This window comes from Silene latifolia, chromosome 9 (assembly GCF_048544455.1).
Source record: "Silene latifolia isolate original U9 population chromosome 9, ASM4854445v1, whole genome shotgun sequence".
In the NCBI taxonomy this organism is placed as follows: domain Eukaryota; kingdom Viridiplantae; phylum Streptophyta; class Magnoliopsida; order Caryophyllales; family Caryophyllaceae; genus Silene; species Silene latifolia.
The window spans coordinates 218,090,786-218,113,203 of NC_133534.1; the positions used below are offsets into that span (position 1 = coordinate 218,090,786).

A 22,418-nucleotide genomic window follows, 5' to 3' on the forward strand; every position below is an offset into this window, starting at 1 on the left:
CCAGACCACATACCAGTTACCACTGACCTCAGGTAGCCGACCACCGTCATCCCTAACCCAGCGCCTGCCGACCACCGTCATCGTCCCTAACCCAGCGCCTGCCGACCACCGTCGTCCCTAGACGACCACTCCAATCTCACTGCAACTGCTCGCCCTCCATCGCACTGCGCTTCCCTGCTCCAAACACCACGACCACCATACCCTCCTTGCTCTGACCAACACCGTCGAACAACCAAACCACCAACCTTCCGCCATGAACCTTCCGTCATGAATCTAATTAAAGGACTGAAGAACTATAAACCCTAATTTTAGGATAAAATAATTGCTCAAACAAGTTTTTAATTTTTAGTAATAGCTAATCAAATTAATTAATTCACTAATTGAAGAATTATAATTCATTATTTCTCGGAACAATTAGATTTAGTTTTAGGGAAAAGTGTATATATAAAACCTAATTTGTTTAGATTTAGGAAAATGGTATAATACGAAAACTTTATGAAAAAGTGTATGTAAAAGAGTAAAGTTCGTATATGAAAGAGCAACTCCCATAAATAATTACTCTCGTACCAAATATAGAAAACACAACTTACATATCAGTTCCTATTTATTTTCCCCATTTTACACTCAAGATTCTCACAAATTAAGCCCACAAAAATTAGTTGATCAACTAAAAGTCTTTCATTGTTTATGTTGACTGGTTGGTTTAAAGTATCGTGCTACCGAAAAACTACTCAGTATCAACTTTTCTTTTTTTTGTTTTCAGTGTTACGACTGAATTATTATTAATCTGATTGGGCCCTGATCATGATATCAGCTTCATTTGGGTTTTGATGGTTGTAAAATGGATTATAGAGGAAGCAATTATGGAGGAAATGGTAATGTTGAGATTAGAGAGGGAGTTGACAAATTAATGGCTGCCAATGATAAGCAGCGTTCATTACCAGAAATTGATAACAGCCCTTCACCTCAAAGAGGTATCAATAAATTTATAATTCATTGTAATCACATTTGTTGTTTGTTGTTATACATGTTCCATTTTAGCTTTTGCTGGTGTAGCTGCATAACTGTCTAGAAGAGATAATTGGATTACTGAATTTAGTTACACATTAACTGATTAACTCGATTGAGCGAATTTGGCATATGGGCGATCTCCAGTTGGATGGACTCTGTATGCTTGCTCCTTCACCCTTTATCTACTTTGTTCTTTACTTTCTTTATCCCATTGCTTTGAAGAATTGTCATTGCAAAATACGGAGTACCTGGTATCCCTTCCCGTTAACTTCCCTGGAGCCACATTTATGCAAGTGTAAACATTGTACTGATAGCCTTACTTCCGTATTAAGCAATGCTAGGTTTCTGACAACCTCAGGATTAGACACCATCATCGTCATTAACAGTGTTTTTGAAAATACGAGATTACATTAGTGGTGACTGGTGAATGATTAGATGTTAAAAATGCACATTTTCCCTTTCGTCCTAAATACTTTGTCAGCTTCTCATTATTTAGATTGTGTCTCTTTACTATTGAGTAGTTTCTAATTCTTTCTTATCATTGTTTTTGTTTTGCGATTGCACTTGTTTTGGCTTCATTTGATTATACAAGTAAATTGCAAAAGCTAATTCTAATACTCATCTTTAACTATTTGATTTTGGATTGCATCTTTTTTCCCACTCGCATGTTTACTGACACCAAATATTATGCTGTAAAAGTGTTGGATCACTGTACTACAGCACCTGTAGGCAATTTCGGAACCCAGAGAAGTTTTTTAATTGATAATCATGAGGTTATGCTAAGTAGATCTAAGAGCCAGAAGGAGAGTCAAAGACCCAATCTAAAATTGGATCACTTGTCAGAGCGTGACAAGGTAATTTGCGTTTTCTTACTTATCATTTCAAGTTTTCGTGTAGAACTTTTTTTAGATGCTGTTACTTTGCCTCTTTCCCACCTTGAGGATTGTTTTATTTTCAGCTGATATACAGGTTTGTTTTGCTTACTTTTTGCCTTGTTATAAATACAGGTTACCTGCTTAAAATGTTTCATAAGAAGTCATCAATTTATACTTGCCATATAGCGATAAAAAGTTCCACACACAAGTGATAAAAGTGGTGGATTTATCTACAACATAGAATAACTGAAGAAAACATTATTCTCACATTCGAGCATGTGTAATATTACTTTTGTGCCTTTTGTTTTGTTTTCTTTTATTTTGTCTGTTGAGCAAGTATGACTCCTTTTATCTTCGTAGTAGGCTTACTGGTAACAAAGTTTACGATCTATAATTAACAATAATGCATCTCCGAGTTGCTGAAATAAGTTACCTTTGGTAATGAATAACAGATCATCATCCCTTTCCGCCATCACCAATGAATTCATTCTATAACTTTGTATTTTGGGGCATGTTCTGTCGCGTTTTGCTGCCTGTGATATAGCAATTCTTCTAGTAAAATTAATTGGCAATGAAATTACTATAACTGCCCATACATGTTTATGAACTCTTATATTGAGACTTGGAGAGTATATGCTGCATCGTATTCGTTTTTAGTCCACTCTCTTTTGGGTCTTTGTTACACTCTTTTGATAGCTCTTGTATGTAATATCTTCGCGTGCAATTACCATATCAGTAATTGACAACTGCTTATTTAATTTTAGGAGAAGCTCATTGCAAACCTAGTCAAAATCCAAAACGATGGAACTGTGGAGGTGGACCTTGCTGAAAATGGCCCCGTAGCTTCTGAACTGCTAGGGCTGCATTCCATTGAAAGTTCTTCCCTTCATGTTGATGGCATTGCTCTTGATCATAATAGACCTGTTCCAAGGTTAAAAATTGTCGTGCTTGTTGTTGGGACAAGGGGGGATGTTCAACCTTTTCTTGCTCTGGCAAAGAGACTTCAGGCATGTGTTGATACCTTTGTTTTTGGTAACTTTTTTGGGAAGACAATTTATTATCAAAACACCATACGACAGGTACCAAGAATATGTGAAATCAAAGAAAAATGTTCTTCCTTACACTCTCAGACCATGTTTTCATAATTCGAAACATCTTCGGATCGCTATCTCCATGCAATTTTTGAGGAGATTTTCATTTCATTCAATGTAAGAGAAAAATTGACTTTGCTCTGAAACTTCTTGTTGATCAACTTGTCAATTGAAGAGATGCATCGGCGAACCATCATCCAACATTAATTCTAAAAAGCCCTTAAACCAAATAAAAAGGACCGAAAACCCCCCGAAAGAAAGGACCCAAGAACGATCTCACCAAAAAGGTTACAATCATTATTGCCAATGCCAACAAGATGGCTCACACTTGCAGTAGGGCAAGGGAGCGCCAGTCTTAAACAGCCTTCGCAATGCTTCCATGTGGCTTTTTAGCGACAACATTTATCAAAAATAAGAAAATGCAACTTTCGAGTGTATTATAGCTTCACTGTCTTCTCTGTTTGAGACCCGTGGTAGATATGTATACTATTGTGGTGTGTGGTTTGCTTTTCTGGATTCCACTATTGTGAATTTTCAATCTGCAACCTCTTAGGGCATTCGGACTATATTTTTATAATCCCTTAATGTTTGTGATGTCTTTTTTCTTGAAAGTGGAGTAGTAGAACGAGTACATCTTTCTTATATAGCTTTGCGTGGTTGTCCAATGAGGCTAGCGTTTGTTGTAACTGACAGTTAATTCAAGGAGAACCTTACTCCAATAGTGCTTTTCTTGGAGGTTTCCTAAAGTATGAAGTGTTAGTGTCACTAGAGTTACATAATAACGTGTTAGTGTCACTAGAGTTAATAACTTTAACTTTAATGTAGAGAAGTTGTAGTGTCCATCCTTTATAAGTTTAGGGAAGTTTTGGTTAGTTATCTGAATTAATGTATACCTTCGAGGAGTTTTAAAATTGAGTATATGTTATAAACTTCGGGTATATGACCAAAACTTCTAAAATTTGAGATCTGGGAAAGAGATTTCTCCGAACTTCAGTTTGTAAGAATTCTCATTATTTGAAGTATGACAGTTATGTATTGAGTATTATATTCTTTCTGATCAACTGAACTATGTCCTGATAAGTCATTCGCTGAACTGTGTCCTGATAAGTCATTATTTGAAGTATGACAGTTATGTATTGAGTATTATATTCTTTCTGACATATGAGTCTGCCATCGTTCTATCCTTGTCATGTGTAGTTGTTGAACTGCTTCACAATTATTTGGAGAAGTGCACAACAACAACAACAACAACAACAACATCAGAGCCTTAATCCCAAAATGATTAAGAAAATAATTTCTTTTCATGTTTGTTGGCATTCTTATGACGGGATTTCTTTACCGTCTTTTAAGAGTGACGAAGAATGAAATAGTTGTCTAAAGGTTCATCTATTATGTATGTGCAGGAGTTCGGTCATCATGTTCGGTTGGCCACTCATATCAACTTTAGCAATTTTGTTAAGTCAGCTGGTGTGGAATTCTATCCTTTAGGTGGCGATCCTCGTGTTTTAGCAGGGTGTAAGAAGCTCAAATCCTACAATTATATTGAAGATCTCTGTTTCGATAATTCTTTTTTTTTTGTGTTCACAAATAGCCTTTTTTTCCATTAATATGTTCCTATATAGCCTGATTATCTTTTATCTCGCAAAAAAAGGAGAAGTCGTACAGGTTGTCAAAAACCTCTCTAATCCCTTTTGAAATTTTCATTTTGAACAATTCATATTGTGTTAGCGTTGAAAGTTACTATCATTAGTTTCGGAAGGTTTCAAGGACTAGGGAGTAGGGCCATCTTTATATTTGAGATGCTACGGAGCTAAATTTAAAGCGGTAACTACATTCAATTCTTAGTGTGTAAATTCATTATCCCAAGCCTTAAATATTCATTTACAATAGGTTGATGATTTGAGTGCTATCATCATCATCATTATCAACATTACTAATATAGAACAATGTATCTACTTTTGTATTCTATTTAACAAAATTGTTTTTCATGTACTTGTCAAAAGAAAGTTGTGTTTCGGTCACATGTTCTTCAGTTCCTTTTGCATTTCTCTGTTTGATATGACTATTATGTACATAATCCAAATCGAGGTGAAGGTAATTTCAGGTCTCTTACTTGTAATCAGATATGGTGAGAAATAAAGGATTTATTCCATCTTCACCAGGAGAAATATCAATTCAACGAAAGCAACTGAAGGCTATTATTGAATCACTTCTGCCAGCGTGTACAGAACCCGACATAGAGACAGGTGTCCCTTTTAAGGCTCAAGCAATTATTGCTAACCCTCCTGCTTATGGTATGTTTATTGTTAGTGGCAAAGAGGAACATGCCATGATTACCACTTTTCCAATGCCAGTTCCTAACCTATTTTTGTTGTTGGGATCTAAACTTTTCTTCTTTCAGGCTTGGTTTGGTTTGAGGGAAAACATTATTAACTAAATCTCTTAACAGTGAAATAAGTTCCTAATAGTTTTGCATTGTTTAATTGTGTATATATAGATAAAAGAAAGAAAGAAAAAGAAGAATAGGAAGGAGGGAGAGGGAGAGGGAGAGGGAGAGGCTTTGAAATTTAATATTTTCAAAGTGAAATAAACTACTTGTGGAGGAAATTATATTTCCGGTAGAGTTTTCGCACCCCCTTGAAAACCAAATAAGAAAAATAAGGCAAACCCATTTTCCAGTAGAATGTATTGTCCCAAAACTATACACACTTTAATGTGGTTGCTAATTTTTTCTGTATTTCTTTTACTACCCTTTTTCTCATTTATCCTGTGCCATTGTTGCTGAAGTAAGAGGATTGTAATACATCTCATCTTATGTTACTCAGACTCACCGACACGTATTGTGTCAGATACAGTGTCGGAGTATCTGACACTTTAATTGAAGTAGGGACATGGTGAAAGTAGTGTCTTGACAGTTGACACACTATTTGTCAGAGTATATAATTCTCTTTGAACTCGTTGAGTATAATTCGTTCCTTAAGTGGAATTTAAAATGCATGATGTACACACGCACTATTTGTAATAGATCCGTCTATTTTGCTGTACTAGGATGCTAGCTAGTATAACAACAACATTAGGTATCATTCATCGATGGACACAACACACCAGTTGTAAGTTGTGGGTTCTGAGTTCTGAGTTCTTCAGCAGAAGAGAATGTCACTCGATCCTCTGCTGAAGCTAATCATTGTGTTATATTTTAGATGAAGGAGATTGTGTATTATTGCTGGCTGTTCATGCTTCCTAGTACAGGTTGCGGTGGTTGAATTGGTGTGACATTTTCGAATGACTGGCTGCCTCTCTTGATCATTTTACTTTCCCCTTTTAGTCCCTTCTTGCTTTAGAGTTTAGCCTAATGAGCTGGAATGTATTTTCAGGTCATGCACATGTTGCCGAAGCTCTTGGCATACCTCTACACATTTTTTTCACAATGCCGTGGACGTAAGTTGTCACTCCAAATTTCATGTTTTCACTTGGATAATCTTATCTTGCGTTATGATGTCATTTTTATTGCATTTATAAATATTTTTTTTACTGCATCACGCATTGGCAATCTGATCCATTTTGATAGAATAACTCACTAAACTCTTTGTTTTTTGTATAGTGAAGTAAATAGACTATAGTGCATTACACCACTTTTTCATTATGGGTCATTTGGAAACAACCTTTGTGATTTTGAGAAAAGGGAAATTTATATCCAACCATTAATCCTGCCGTAGAAGGGAGCCATGAAGCACTAGGGTAATGCTTGTGTATTAGTGTGGAAATTCAGATTAGTAGGTGTGGCATATTAATGTGCAAAGCATAGAAGTTATTTACACTTCATAAGTTCTACATAGTGTGGCATTAACCCTGGACTGGGTTTGGGGTAGTGGTCGCTGTTCCGTGGTCACTTCGTTAGCTAGATATATGCTAGGTTTAGGTTGCAAGGTGAGTTCCTAACTTTTGCTGATGATTTAGTAAATTGTGAAAGGGTTTTTCTTTTTTGGAGTTAACAACGCTCATTAGTTATATTGACCGTTATGAGGGATTGAGGGGTCAAAGCACATTATTAATGTTGAGATATTTTTGGGCGAATACTTGCCTGTTTCTAGTTGCTTGTTTATGAGGTCATACAGTCATACTTTCTCACACCCTTACACCTTCCAGCTTCCTTTTGCTTGGAGACGTTCGTACGGTTATAATATTCTTGTTTGTCTGTGATTTGTTTGTCCGTTTAATTTTGTTTCTGACATACCTTCACCTTTTCACATGAAATATTTATTCCTCAGCATTTTCTTCCGTTTGAGAGAGAACAAGCTTAATTTCATTATCATTGTCATTCAATATTGATATTCAGTTTTAGAATCTTCCTGTGGTAATTACTTCTTACACTTGCTTATTAGGCAGGCCAACTTATGAATTTCCTCACCCACTGGCTCGTGTACCTCAAAGTGCTGGTAACTGGGTATGCTTCTGTCCTTAGTTACTCTAATTCACTTCCCTGACCTGCACCTATTAGTGTATCTGACGTTTTCTTCTGTCATGTCAATCAAAACAGTTATCATATATTATTGTTGATTTGCTAATCTGGTGGGGAATAAGGAGCTATATTAACGAGTTTAGGAAAAGGAAATTGAAGCTTCCTCCTATTGCATACTTTAGCTTGTATCGTGGATCAATATCGCATTTTCCAACAGGATACATGTGGAGCCCCCATCTGGTTCCAAAACCAAAAGGTATGAAGTAGAGTTATACCTACTACCTTGATCTTGTTTTTATGATCTACATTTGACTTTAGTTATCAATCAAGGTCAACCTTGACCATTTTTTGCTAGAATGTAAGTATTTTATTAATCACCAAAACAAACACATAACAACAGCACACTCCAACACAGTGCAGAAATCATGTCCGAGTCCCTTATCCTAGATAATGCTGTTACAGCAAACCAAGATTAAGTAGCCCAATAATGTCCTCCCTTGAAATCCCTGGTCTGACTTCTACCTTTAATCTGCATTTTACCTCAGCAAACAGTCCATGTACCAACAGTTAAGGTCTTCTTACAGTGGCCTTTGTCATGACTCACACTGCACACCAGTGCTGATACTGCAACACAGTCAGAAGAGAAATCATCACCTTTATTTGGAATAAACTCTTCATCCTTAAATGATGAGCAGGTAATTTGCATGCCTGATCTTCCTGCCACAAATCCAAGACACTGCCTGCTATACCCACATTCAAAGAACAGATGATCCTTTGTTTCAGGCCTTCAGGGTACATTTCACACCTATAGCATTCAAACCAGCCAGAATTGCCATGTCTTGCTAGTCAATCGCAGGTACCAACCCTGTCCAGTCAAGCCAGCTAGTAAACAATGCAATGTTTAGGGATACTGAACCTATTCCAGACAAACTGAAACCAGGAAACCTTCTCATGAGGTCCCAACAGCCAGTCATATCCCTTTAATATAGTATAATTTTGATCCATACCAGCCTAATTTCCATTGCTCACATCTGTACTTAGTTTCTCCTTCACTTTACATATACAACAACAACAACAACAACAACAACAACATCAGAGCCTTAATCCCAAAATGATTTGGGGTCGGCTGACATGAATCATCCTTTCGAACCGTCCATGGGTGAACGCACGCCTCAAAATGCGAATAAAAAAAGGGGAGATGAAAAACAAAAAGGGAGAACGAAAATGTAATGGAACGTCAAGGTGAACTTAGGGGTTTTAAAATCGAATTCCGTCTTTCTTTTATAAAAACTTAAAATTTAAATCGAGAGAAAAGATTAAAACGATTTTTAAAAACCGAAATAGAGTTAAGGATCCGGAATGAACCAGGTAAAATCTATAAGAAAGTGGTTGTTGAAAAAGTGTGTAATAAAGGAGAGAAAAATAAATAAATTAATTTCTTTAAATTAAATAAATAAAAAAACACTAATTCTGTCAAAAAACATCAAATACTAAAAATCCACATGTATCCTTTCCCTCCATTGTGCCCTCTCCGTCACCATACTCTACTCAAGCCCCAGAACTCTCATATCGTGCTCTATCACTCTCAACCATGTCATCTCGGTCTTCCCTCGCCTCTAGGGACCTTTTTTCGTTCTCCAAGTCTCCGGCCTCCTAATCAAAAGGCCCATAGGTCTCCTTCTCACATGGCCAAACCATCTTAGTCGGTTTTCCATCATCTTGTCCTCTATTGGCGCCACTTTTACCTTTTCCCTAATCACCTCATTCCTTAACCGATCTTTCCTTGTATGTCCGCACATCCACCTCAACATGCGCATCTCCGCCACACTCATCTTTTGAATGTGACAATGTTTCACGCCCAACACTCGGAGTCAGTAAAGTAGGGCACGCCTAATTGCCGTGCGATAAAATTTTCCTTTAATCTTTGGGGCATATCTTTATCGCATAGAAACCCTGAAGCACTCTTCCATTTCAACCATCCCGCTTTAATTCTGTGAGCCACATCTCCGTCTAACTCCCCATCTTTTTGAATAATAGATCCTAGATATCTGAAGAAATCCGAACCCTCAACAACATTCCCATCGAAAATAATACTCCCCGCCTCTGTCGATCTCAACCCCGCCACCTTAGTGAACTGACACCTCAAATACTCAGTCTTACTCCTGCTCCTGAACCCACGAGTCTCTAAAGTCTGCCTTCACTTTACATATATTCCTCAAAAATCAGCTAATGTCAGTACGAGGACTGTAATCCCACCACTCATAATTCTTCAAGTAAGTGTGCTGTACCCATTTGGCCTGTCAATGATTTTCCTTCCTAGCAATCCACCAGGAGTAGCTGCCTAACGCAGCAATGTTCCACATCTGCAACTTTTCACACCCAACCCTCCATGTTCCTAACTCCTACATATATCCTTCCGAGCAACGAAAGGAACCTTGTTAGGCCTAGGCCTATCACGACCCTCCAAGAAGTAGTTCCTACAAATAGCTATTAGTACTTATAGGGATTTAAAAATTCCCAGTAATTGGGTAATGAAAGCGTTGATCATGACCAGTCTCCTTGCATGACTATTACCCCACCCCTTTATTCTGCCCACCATCTTCTCCGTTAAGATAGCACATTCATTGGTAGTCAACTTCGTATGCGAGATGGGTACACCCAAATAGGTGAAAGGAGAGCTCCTTTACTGAACTTAGAGGCGTTTGGACTGTTTGTTCCCCCACAGGGTACCCATTAAAGTAAATGGCTAAACGTAGTATTTGCCTTTAAACCAGAGGCTATAGAAAGCAATTAGGATCCTCTCCATTTCCTAACAGAAATGGAAGGTCCATTTCCTCTAACGCTCAAGATTTCATCCAACGGCGATCTAACAATCCAGGGTTTATACCGGAAAGTAAAGGGAAAAGTTAATGGAATGAGATGTAATATTATATTATCTTGTGAGAGGAAAATGTATCAAAGGCATTAAAAAGCAACATGATGGATTTGGCATTCCCTTTGCAAAATAACAACATATCATCCACAAAAACATAAGTGGGTGAATTTAAGGGAAACACAAAGAGGATGGAACTGAAACTCCTTGTGAATCTCAATCACTATCAATTTCTGCTCAAGTACTTCATAGCTATAGTAACGAGTAGAGGAGACAAAGGGTCACCTTGTCAAATCCCTCTTCTACCACCAAAGAAACCATAAAGGTCACCATTAATACTAATAGAGTAAGATGTAGTGGCGAGACACTCCATAACCCAATCAATGATTTTTCCTGGAAACTTGGTGTGCATTGAACATATCTCCCAAAAAGCTCCATTCTATACTATCATACCCTCTCTTCAGGTCCATTTTCGTTAAAAATCTGGCCGACGATTATTTTCTTTTATAACATCTTACCAAATCTTGACATATAAGGATGTTCTTGACATGAACCTTCCTCTAAAAAAAGCACTTTGGTTAGATCTAAGGGAGTACCACATTCAACTGCTCCATATCACTTTAGTGATGCACTTGTATATCACATTACAACAAGCAATAGGCCAAAAGTCGTCACTAATGAAGAAGTACAATTGGGCACCAATGCACATCCACTTGTTTAAGTAACTTGCCATCAACAACAAAAATCCATAATAGCACAAGTGACATTATTTCCAACCACATCCTTGAAGAATAAGCTAGAATAACTGTCAGAGGCTGGTCTTATTCTTCTGAATCTCAATCATTACTTGACTAACTTCCTCCTTCTTGACCTCTCTTTCCAGGAATCTAGCTTGTTCATCTGATAGCACTTTTATTTTCCTAACAGATTAACATGAGCGCTATTAACATGAACAGTCCCACTGCACAGGACTTCCCCAATAGATCAATATAATACTCCAAGAAAGCTTCCTTTGTTTCAGCAGGATTGTCTTGATGTCACCAACCATATTAGTAAATTGAATGACCTTGCTATGAGAATGTGTAGTTCTTAGAGCTTAGTGAAAGAAGTTGGAATTGTCATCTCTCCATTACCCACTATGTCTTGGCCTTTTGGTGCAAAAAAACTGCTTTTAGCTTGGGCTAGCAATAAATAGGATTCAGCCGCCATTCTTTCAAAATTACTCCGCTCTGCATCTAGTGTTGGTGATTTTAGTTAATCACGATATCATTTGAATGCAATCGGGATTTGGCCATAAATCGTAGCGAGTTTGACCGTTATAATATGAGTTAGGGAGTGTGGAGTACATGCTCATATAAACGAGTTTGAATGAGCAAATTTAAAGAATAAGTTACAATGCAAATTAGTCGATGAAATCGTAGCACAAAAATGGAAAATTGACATAACCCCTATCGGGGTGGCTAGCCCCGATCGGGGCTGTTGTTATATAGTAAAAGTTTCCAAATTTTTGTTTACGTGAAATTGGAAAAACCACGTCCCCGATCGGGAATGCTAACCCCGATCGGGGTGAGTGATATTTATCGGGTTCTATGAATCGTGTTGCATTGTTTCATACTTGTGCCAAAAGGTACCTCTTGGAAATAACCGATTGTTTCCTTTAGGGTATGCATACATAACATGTATAAATACATGTTGATGCATGATTGAAAAATGATGAAAAAAATCAGAAACTTTTCAACTTTGAAAGAACAAACAAATTATAAAACTTCATTTGTATTCTTTCGATTCTATTTGCCAAGAATGAGAGGGAATCGATAGTCTTATCCTACAAGAGATTTCGTGCAACCCGAGGCAAATGTAAGGGTCGAAATACTCTTTAAGGAAAACGATTCGTGATTCTATCGTTATCCAAGTTTAGCATTTGTCTTTGGCGGTCGACGGAGTGTCAACCACCATGTATATATTCAACATTCTTAAAGAGTATTTCCGTTTGGATTAATGATGGGATCACGCAAGAGTCGAGACAATCAAATTCTGATAAATCAGATTGGAAGTTGCGATTTAATGCATTTGGTTCAGTTAATTATTGGGTACGTAATTTTGGATAATGATGTAATGGGTATTGCAATTTGCCCATGGGAGTTTTGCTCTCTGCCAACGAAATGTTGAAGCCATCACAGATAAGTAATTGGTTGTTTTGATGAATGTGCCATCTGATTTTAGTGTACGTAAAGTATGTTTGTTTCTGATGATGATTTGGTGTTCATCATATAGTATAATTATTCTGGTTGACAGTGGCATTTGCTTTATGTTCGACTGCGTTACTTTGTTATGTTTTAATAACATGGGTAATCATGAGAATACATTTGTTTAACACAATGATTTTGTTATTTTGTGAGCATTAGATGTTATGCCTGTTTACTATTATAATTATCATTTTGTGGTTATATTGAATGGTGTTGATATTAATTTATATGAGTCACATTGATAAGAGTAACTTATGATATCATTCGGACAAGACCATTATAAAATATTTGAATTGCACAAATTCGGATGGAAGTGACATGGTATTATTTGTTAAGTTTTACATTGAATATTGATGTAAAATGGTGTTTTAATTAATGGATGTTTATTTGATCAATAATTTAATAGCATAATCCTTGTGATAATTGTTATATAATGATTAATTGATAAATTTATGTATAATGTAAAGTTTGTAACTAATTTACCTTATAATTTTGGTGATTATGTTAATGGCAAGTAATGACATTAAAAATTGTTACAATTTTAATAAGGTTATTTGAAACATGTTTATTGTTAAGTGATATTTTATTTCATGGTGAGTCATGCTTCATTATCAGATTTAATTCTTAATATGATACAATATTAAGTGGTTTTAAACTTTGATCGGTTGTTTGTAATGATTAAGAGTGTATCTCTTTGTTTATATTGCAATCTGATGTTGTGTGACAAGATTAAGTATTACCTTGAACATGTATAGTAATATCTTAGAGTAAAGTATTAAAGGTTTGCTTACGTAATTGATTTTACCATATAATCTTGGGAATGATGGTTTGTGATAACCATAATGAGATTATGGAGTGATGGTGGCTTAATCATGTAAGAGGTAAATCAATAGCATTGAATATAAAGTTATTTGACGAATCCCGTAATGGAGTAGTCATTTGTTGTAGGATTATTGACAAGTTGATCTTTGACATAGACCAAAGATGATTTACCTTGTAAAAGGTAGTTTGTCATCCCCTTCTTCTATAAAGGACATGGGGGAGGTAAAATGATCTTTGATATTTAGATCAAGGGTGAGAGTATGATTATTATTCTCTGGTTATTTTTACTCCTGGATCGAGTGTGATTTTTATCCAATGGTAAAAGTGGAAACAAAACTTTGATTTTCACAAGGGCTTAATTATTGTGATTTGACAAATTGAGTAAGTATACTAGTATAGCTAGTCCTTATCCTTTGCAAGTTATTAGGCAAGTGTGAAAATGCATAAAGTAAGCCATGAATTATATGGTTTGTCCTTTGTCGGTTTTCCAGTTATAGAGGGATAATGTTATGCAAATTGATTTTACCAATGTAGATGGTCATTTCTACAAATGGTAGAGTATTCTTGCTTAGGGGAGGCACCATTAGCTTATGGGTTTCCGAAAAGCAAAATTGCATTTTGAGTTTGACATTGGAGTCGGTATGCGTAGTGTTAGCATAGCCGGTTAAGGCTAAGTAGCTAAGGAAATTATTCTACGTTATTACTTAAAAGTATTAGACCAATTTCATCCATGATATTTTGGTAGTGAGTAACGATGCGCATCGGGTTGTTTGTTATAACACGGTTTATGGACTATCATAAATGGGGATTGATCTTGGTTGTCTTTTGTGAGATCTCAGTTCTAGTTGATAATTTTGCATAAAGAATCAATTAGGAGCTTCGTTCATAGTCGGTATCGGGATGTTTAAAGCCTATATAAATCTTTGGTGGTAGGACACCCAATTCCCCTCTAATATGACGTTAGAGGTAGAATTCAATGTGGAAAGCCTATTATCAAAGATTGGAGCACATTGTTTATATTGTCCCGAAAGTGTGTGCTCAGACCTGCATGATAAGTTAGGGTGAAGTTAATCTTCTTAATGGATCTTTTGAAAAAGTGCTTTGCAGGGCACGATGAAAAGAGTCCACCTATATGAGTGTGAAGTGTGGCCGCTTCTTAAAGCTCGGGCTTGGCTTTGCAAGCACTCATGAATGGATAGGGACACTAGGCCATGTAAAATAGTGTCGGTAATAAACTTATGGAGTTATCTTGAACTTGTATGTGTTCTATCTTCATGTATTCATATGACTTGACGGGTTCAATCCATAGAGACACCCCGATACTCGAATGCAGAATGCATAGTTCACTAAGGTGGAAATTCAATCTGCGTGACATTTTTACTTTATGTATGAGTTTGGTTTGGTTTGTTGTTTTGAATCAAGGATTGCATTTAAATGGGGGAGGAATGTTGGTGATTTTAGTTAATCACGATATCATTTGAATGCAATCGGGATTTGGCCATAAATCGTAGCGAGTTTGACCGTTATAATATGAGTTAGGGAGTGTGGAGTACATGCTCATATAAACGAGTTTGAATGAGCAAATTTAAAGAATAAGTTACAATGCAAATTAGTCGATGAAATCGTAGCACAAAAATGGAAAATTGACATAACCCCTATCGGGGTGGCTAGCCCCGATCGGGGCTGTTGTTATATAGTAAAAGTTTCCAAATTTTTGTTTACATGAAATTGGAAAAACCACGTCCCCGATCGGGAACGCTAACCCCGATCGGGGTGAGTGATATTTATCGGGTTCTATGAATCGTGTTGCATTGTTTCATACTTATGCCAAAAGGTACCTCTTGGAAATAACCGATTGTTTCCTTTAGGGTATGCATACATAACATGTATAAATACATGTTGATGCATGATTGAAAAATGATGAAAAAATCGAAACTTTTCAACTTTGAAAGAACAAACAAATTATAAAACTTCATTTGTATTATTTCGATTCTATTTGCCAAGAACGAGAGGGAATCGATAGTCTTATCCTACAAGAGATTTCGTGCAACCCGAGGCAAATGTAAGGTCGAAATACTCTTTAAGGAAAACGATTCGTGATTCTATCGTTATCCAAGTTTAGCATTTGTCTTTGGCGGTCGACGGAGTGTCAACCACCATGTATATATTCAACATCTAGGGATGCGGGCAATTAAGAGATATTAATATGCAATATACAGTATATGAGCATTCTTTTCAACACTTGAGAACAAAGTAGAATTAAGCTTCTTAACAGGAGACTTCAGGAATTTTAACTTCCTAGCAACTTGAAACATTGGAGAACCCTAAACACTACTTTCAAAAAACCGAATAAGCCTACCGTTGTTCTTATGCAAAAACTTTTAATTTAATTTTTTTATTAGGACTGTCAAGTCATCTTACATTCCAAAATCCATAAGCTAACCCATTAATAAAACCGGAGCTAAAAACACTCCCAAAGTGTCACTCGATTCGTTTTGGATAGTAGTATTGATTGCCTCAAGAAACGATCTTTGTACTCTCCTTGTATGAAATAAAATGCGATTTGTGTAACAAGTTAATCCATTTTACTATAAAAACTTTTGCTTCAATGAAAAAAGAGACACAATTTTTTTCCAATATGTTTAGCGTGTAATCAAAGGGACCTCGTAAATTTATTTTTCGGATACGCCACCTTTGGTGGGAGTATGATCTTTCAGAAGCTAACTTTGCTAGAAGTTTGATGCGAACAAGGCTTAGTTTAAAAAGGCGCGCCTTGAGTGCGCCTAAGGCTCGTCTTGGAAAATCAAACTCCCTCCACACATTAATGTTCTTCCCATTTCATTAAAATACTACTGACATATAATAGAGAAATGGGAAGAACATTAATGTATGGAGGGAGTAACTAATTTGATGTTATCATTTTGTTAAAGCTATAACTATAGTTTATTATGGAAATATGTCGGTCAACGCAGACATCCTTGACCACCAATATCAAATAAGATAATAAAATTGACATGGGTGGGAGTATGATCTTTCAGAAACTAACTTTGCTAGAATTTTAATGCCAACAAGGCTTAGTTTAAAAAGGCGCGCCTCGAGTGCGCCTAAGGCTCGCCTCGGATTAAGCACTAGCTTGAAGGCCTGGAATGCACCTTTTTGACAAGTCTCACTTAACAAGATTCACTAGTCACTAGTATGCACTTTCCCTATCTTTTTCAGCAAAATCTTTAAGAATGCCCTTTCTTTTTCCCATTATTCCAACTTTTACTCCTTTACATATTTGCCAACCTGAGAACTCCTAAGAAAGGTAATGTTTCCCAAATTTATTTGGAAAATACAACCTTGTTACTAAAAATAAGGTGCCTCGCGTCCAAAAGGCACGCACATTTGCCTTATGCTCTGCGCCCCACTTAGTGCATTGGTCGCCGTGTGTCTCTTTAAACTAAGCAACAAGGTATGGGGCATTTTTTCTGACGCGTCCGCTAACGTTAAATTATTTTTTTTTCAAATTAAGACGTCATATTCTTATAAAAGGATTTTACAAATGTTGGGCTATTTTTATTAATTTGCCTTGCTAGTATGCTTTCTGGTTGAGTTATTAGCTCTTGAAGTTTACAGTTTTGACAGAAGTTCAATGGCTTTGCAGATTGGGGACCGGTAGTTGATGTTGTTGGTTATTGTTTCTTAAATCTTGCATCGAAGTATCAACCAGGGGAAGATTTTGTTGAATGGATAGATAGAGGGACAAAGCCCATATATATTGGTTTTGGAAGCATGGTAAGGTCACTTACTATTGTTTTTTTTTTCAGTAGTTAACTTCGTTTGACTGCCTGCACTTTAAATGTTCTTATTATCTTTAATTTCCATTTGGCTTAATTTATTACATTTTTCACGCGGTGCACCATGAGTGTGGAAGAAAAACGCACCATCACGACATCAGTACCAACCTAATACTCCATAGTGACGAGTATGAACAATTAAAGCATCAAATATTCTGATGTAAGTGTATCCCTTAATGGCCTTGTGCACCAATTTGGAAGGGGTTGGATAAAAACCAAATGCAGATCAATAAGGTTACAAAAATAGATAAATTAGCGGAATATGCGCTGACCCGTTTGTATTTAGTTCGCTTTCATGATTCAAAGTGACATATGAGCTTCTCCTCTCTCTAAAATTTCCCCCCCTTCGTAGCCTCTTGAAGATCCAGGAAGAACCACAAGTATAATTCTTGAAGCTTTGAAAGTTACTGGTCAGCGTGGAATTCTCGACCGTGGCTGGGGAGACCTTGGTATTTGTAAGTCTATTTTACCTCTTGTGTTCTGTCTTCTAATCTTTAAAACTCAGTTAATTGCTGCCTTTTGCAAATCCTAGATCTGCATTTGTAGTTTTTTGACAACGAGTTAACTTTGTTTCTGTTAAGAGTGTAGAAGCTATATTTGCCCAATGCTGTTTGATTCGAAGTTCTTCTCATAAAGTTTTGCCACTTGGATTTTACTTTTTTTTTTTTTTTTTTTATATTCATTATTGCTGTTTATCTTTTATTTTCTTTTTCTTGTATATTTATGATATCTTTGGCTGTATTGTGGGATTCACGCTTAAGCGGTTTCGGAAGATGATTCATGTTCTCCTCTCCCCTCCCTTTCCCTCCAAACCCCTCCATCCAAACACACTCTAAGGCTATGTTATATTTCCAATGCTCTCAGCGGCTCATTACTCTTCTGTTCATCATTATGGTGGACTAAAGCAAAATGGTTCATAACTGATTACGCTTCTTTTTATTATGAAGTTGCAGTCATTTGATACAATTAACAATGCAATGTTTATTTGGAAACCACCTCCTTGTTTTGCTAACTCTTTGGAGAAAACTGCTTGGAAAAGTCACACCTCTTACCTATCCGTACGGGAATAACACATTAACACTGACCTCAACAGAAAATTCACACATCTAGGGATTGCTTGGATTGGGGATAGTTGTTACTGGAGTAGTGACCATTAAAACAGAGGAGAAAATGAGTGAAATGCGGTGAAGGAAAAATAAAGGGGTGGTGAAGGGAAGGTGAAGGTGAACAGGTGATGGGAAAACCATTACTGCCATATGAATGTAATGCATTACCCTCGAGGGGAGGTGACTAGTCTTTAACAAATGTGCTACAAGGGTGTTTTTTAACTATGTGATATAAAAGCAATTATTATCGTTCTCGTTAGTAGTTTCATGTTCTCTTCTCTTCCCTTTATTTCTGCTCTATTGCTCCTTGTAACGATGACCTTCAATCCAATCAAAGCCTTAAGAAGTCCCATCACAACGAGACTACCTCACATTTAAGAGATGAAAAAAAACCGATAGTATAATTATTTGTGCACCTTGTAACATGAATTAGAAGTTGGTCAACTAAATTTTCTCTTGGATTTTGGGATAGTTTATAAATAAGAAAGTGCAGAAATATATGTTTGATGGAAGAAAATAATCTGTGATGAAAATGTTCTATTTTTGATTGATACCCAAAACCTTAGGAGTACACGGTATAATTGAACACACACGCTTTCACATTCTAGGATGCATACATGAATAATCTAAACTATTCTAGAACTTATCTTAAATGAGTTCATGAACTTGAATTTACTAGTTAATTCTAGAAAGTCTCACTTATCTCTACATTTTCAAAGCAATTTCCATCGTCGGTAATTTGGAAACACTTTTCTTGGATCAACACAAGGGAAATGATTGTGTACATGGTAGCCCCTAATTCTTCAAAGACGTGAACCTTTGAGATAGAGTTGATGTCTTGAATCTTGGTTGATCTTCCAAATGCTAATTTGTGTCATGCAGTTTCACAAGTCCCAGGTCATATATTCCTTCTTGACAACTGCCCTCATGATTGGCTTTTCCCTCAATGCTGTGCTGTGGTAAGTATATTTTATTTCTCCTGCAATCAAGTACTTGGAGCCTTCGTCTTTCCGGGGATCTTTTCCCATTGTTTTGATTGACATGCTTTAAATAATATATATTTTTTTTTCCAAATCCCATGTTAGAAATACATTACACATGTCTCCTCAATCTAGAGATCAAGTATGCCATTAGAGACACTATTAACTCTTAGTTGTGCTCATTCTTTCTTACTTTTCAGTTGTCACTAGTCACTACAATTACAACTACTTTTCCTAGTGGATCAAAAACTCCTGCTACAATTAGGTAAAGGGGAGAAGGAGTTGATGTACAAAACCGTAAATCTATAGCCAACTTGCCATGTGAGGCAGTTGTTGGGCGACCCATAATGAAAATTGTGCATTTGAACTTGCAATTCTATTGATTGACTGTTTCTTGATAGGAAAAAGAACACACCCCTAATTTAGGTAGTCATTATTCTTCATGCCATCATAATTCAGAACCAAATACTATCTCTATAAGAAATGGAAATACTCGTATCTTTCTTTGTTGTCACCACATTTACCAATTAGTAACATAAATGCAGGTACACCATGGTGGTGCAGGAACTACAGCAGCTGGATTAAGAGCTGGAGTAAGTTTCATGGCTTTTCTAGTTTATGCGACTTTAGTTTTGAGAAGCTAGTTATCTTAGATTTGTACAATAAGAAAAAGAGCTTATTGCAGTTTAATCTAATTATTGGGTTATGACCCAATTAATGACCACCCAAAAGTAAATGTTGCGAAGTCCACATTAGAGCATGTTTTGTGGGGTTGTCTTTGGTTCCTACCCTAGATATTGTCTTATTTTGTTATTGGCTTGCGTTTATTTATGTCTAGGTTTATTTACCCTAAATATTGTCTCATTTTGTTATTGGCTTGTGTTTATTTACTTCTAGGATAATCTTGTCGATTTTGCATTCGTTGTGCTTGAAGATAATTTCCCAACACTAATCTTTGGTTCATGTTTTTATCTTCTCTTACAATCAGATGCCATATTCAAATAGCAAATATTTGACTCCCTCTTAATCTCTTATGCATTTGCAACTGCCACATCTACTGTTAGTACAGAGATTTGGGCGAGCAAGTAATGCAAATAATTAGTAAGTGTAAGAAAGAAAAGATGAAGGTATCAGATGTGCCATCACACGCGCGCGCACACACACACGCACATATATATGTATGTGGTACTATAATTCATATTGTAGAGGTTAGAGAGAGATTTTATATCCACAATTTGACAAGTTTAGAAATAGCGCAATTTTGTTAAATTGGTCCAAAAGGAAAATAGCGCAATTCTAGAAAAATAGAAAGGGAGCATCTAAATCCATTATTAGTAGGAAGTATTGCATCTCCAAATCCACGTTAAGTGGTTCTTTGTTTTTAACAGGTGCAGTCACCTGCTAATTTCAGTAGACTGCCAGTAATGACTTGTGTTATATTTGATCTTGCCACATGCAAAATGCACCGCGTGTAATTGAATATGATTTTACTGCAGTGTCCGACAACTATTGTACCATTTTTCGGAGACCAGTTTTTCTGGGGTGATAGAATTCATCAAACAGGCTTGGGACCAGAACCCATTCCTATTGCTCAGCTTAGCGTTGAAGCTCTTTCAAATGCTATAAGATTTATGCTTGATCCTGAGGTAATTTCATTATTTGTAGCAAAATACATGTAAGTAGCTTTTGCTCTCTAGTATAGAGCATTAATTACCTGCAAAGACTTGAGACACTAGGTTATATTGGCACGAATGTCTTTTTTACATTATGTCCTGAAAACTCTGAATTGTATAGGACGGTAGATAAAATTCCTCATAGGTTTGTTTAATTAGCATTAATGTGTACATCAATTTGACCCGGAAAGGTGGTTGGACATCAATTTAACCAAAATTAAAAAGTCCTCGTCTAAAGTCTTATGTGAATACATATCAACAATTTCGTAAGGGAAAGCTTTCAAAAGAATATGCTTTTATGATTTTTACCTTTATATTTTTGAGATTAACAAAAGACGTGAGTGTTTTGATATGTTAGACCTACGCATATGGGGCAATAATGGGACTAGTATAATATTGATGAATTGTATTTCAGGAATGTGTGTTCTATTGTGATGTCTGGGATGATCTTATTCGGATTAAAGCGTTCTATAATTTTTCAGATAAAATCTCGGGTTTTGGAAATTGCACAGTTAATAGAAAATGAAGATGGAGTTGCTGCTGCAGTTGATGCATTTCATCGTCATTTACCTCGTGATTTTCCAAAGCCTCCCATGTCGTCTAAACTCGAGGATGAAGATCATCTGAACCCAATTCAATGGTTCTTTACTCAAATTGCAAACTTTTGTGGCGGTGTTTGTTCATAGGCTTCTAGGTGTTGGGAGTTCTTGTACAGTTATATCTTATGCCTACCTAATCTGATCATATTCGGAGTAATTTATTGGCCATTTAATTTTTTTATGCTACAACTTAGCATGGTTGGAAATAAGCATATAGATCCTCCAGCGTCTGTATTCTTTGGTGTATATTGTTGGTGGTGCGTAGAAAATACCTTCAGGTGTCGTTTTATTTTTTGAATGGGCAATGTGAGTAAAAGGCAGATTTTTGAGTTTTATTGTATGTACTAGTCATTCAAGATTTTGCTTGAAGGGTGGATTTTGGTGGGAAATAGAGGGTCCACCTAGGTAGTATCGAAACGGACACGGACATAGGGTATCCCATGAAATTTAGGACACGGGATATAGTATTTAAATTTAATAAAATATTCTCCTTGGTCAGTTGTTATCTATTTTCGTTTTAGGGTGTCTTACTCATTTGTTATCTATTTCTAGTTTTCGTAAAATTCACACAACTGGACAAGTATGTTGTGTGCAATTGGACATATGAGTCCTGATTTTCGCAGTACATATTTTACTCATCATAGTACACTATTGACAGTTATACCCCTCTCATTTTCTCTCTATTTTCTCTCTAATCTATTCTCTCTAACTTCACATACACATTCTCCTCTAATTCCATTCACCTTATGACTATGAACAAATAATTATGTACACAAATGATTTCACATTGATAAATTATTGATAAACACAAATAATTATGTATTATGTATTACGTTGATAATTAT

At 36.3% G+C, this 22,418-nt stretch overlaps 1 protein-coding gene across 2 annotated transcripts; it reads left to right on the forward strand.

Annotated features, from left to right (window-relative positions):
- The first annotated feature begins 607 nt into the window (after positions 1 to 607).
- LOC141600409 (sterol 3-beta-glucosyltransferase UGT80B1-like) lies at positions 608 to 22,080 on the forward strand. Of its 2 annotated transcripts, none has more exons than XM_074420644.1 (14): positions 608 to 974; positions 1,711 to 1,865; positions 2,651 to 2,893; positions 4,381 to 4,492; positions 5,101 to 5,223; positions 6,352 to 6,415; positions 7,364 to 7,421; positions 7,515 to 7,692; positions 17,023 to 17,153; positions 17,568 to 17,670; positions 19,204 to 19,280; positions 19,847 to 19,894; positions 20,798 to 20,947; positions 21,457 to 22,080. In XM_074420644.1, the coding sequence occupies exons 1-14, from the start codon at positions 842 to 844 to the stop codon at positions 21,658 to 21,660; spliced, it is 1,779 nt and encodes a 592-aa protein (XP_074276745.1). In that variant the 5' UTR covers positions 608 to 841; the 3' UTR covers positions 21,661 to 22,080. The 2 variants fall into 2 exon arrangements, with proteins under 2 accessions (XP_074276745.1, XP_074276744.1); XM_074420643.1 differs by having other exon boundaries at positions 636 to 974; positions 5,101 to 5,271.
- The last annotated feature ends 338 nt before the right edge of the window (positions 22,081 to 22,418 follow it).

Bases quoted from the DNA above. Each gene is read 5' to 3' on its own strand.
- LOC141600409 (XM_074420643.1), top strand. From the start codon at position 842: ATGGATTATAGAGGAAGCAATTATGGAGGAAATGGTAATGTTGAGATT. The intron at 975-1,710 runs GTATCAATAAAT...ATGCTGTAAAAG, and splicing joins CAGCCCTTCACCTCAAAGAG to TGTTGGATCACTGTACTACA. The intron at 19,281-19,846 runs GTAAGTATATTT...ACATAAATGCAG, and splicing joins TCCCTCAATGCTGTGCTGTG to GTACACCATGGTGGTGCAGG.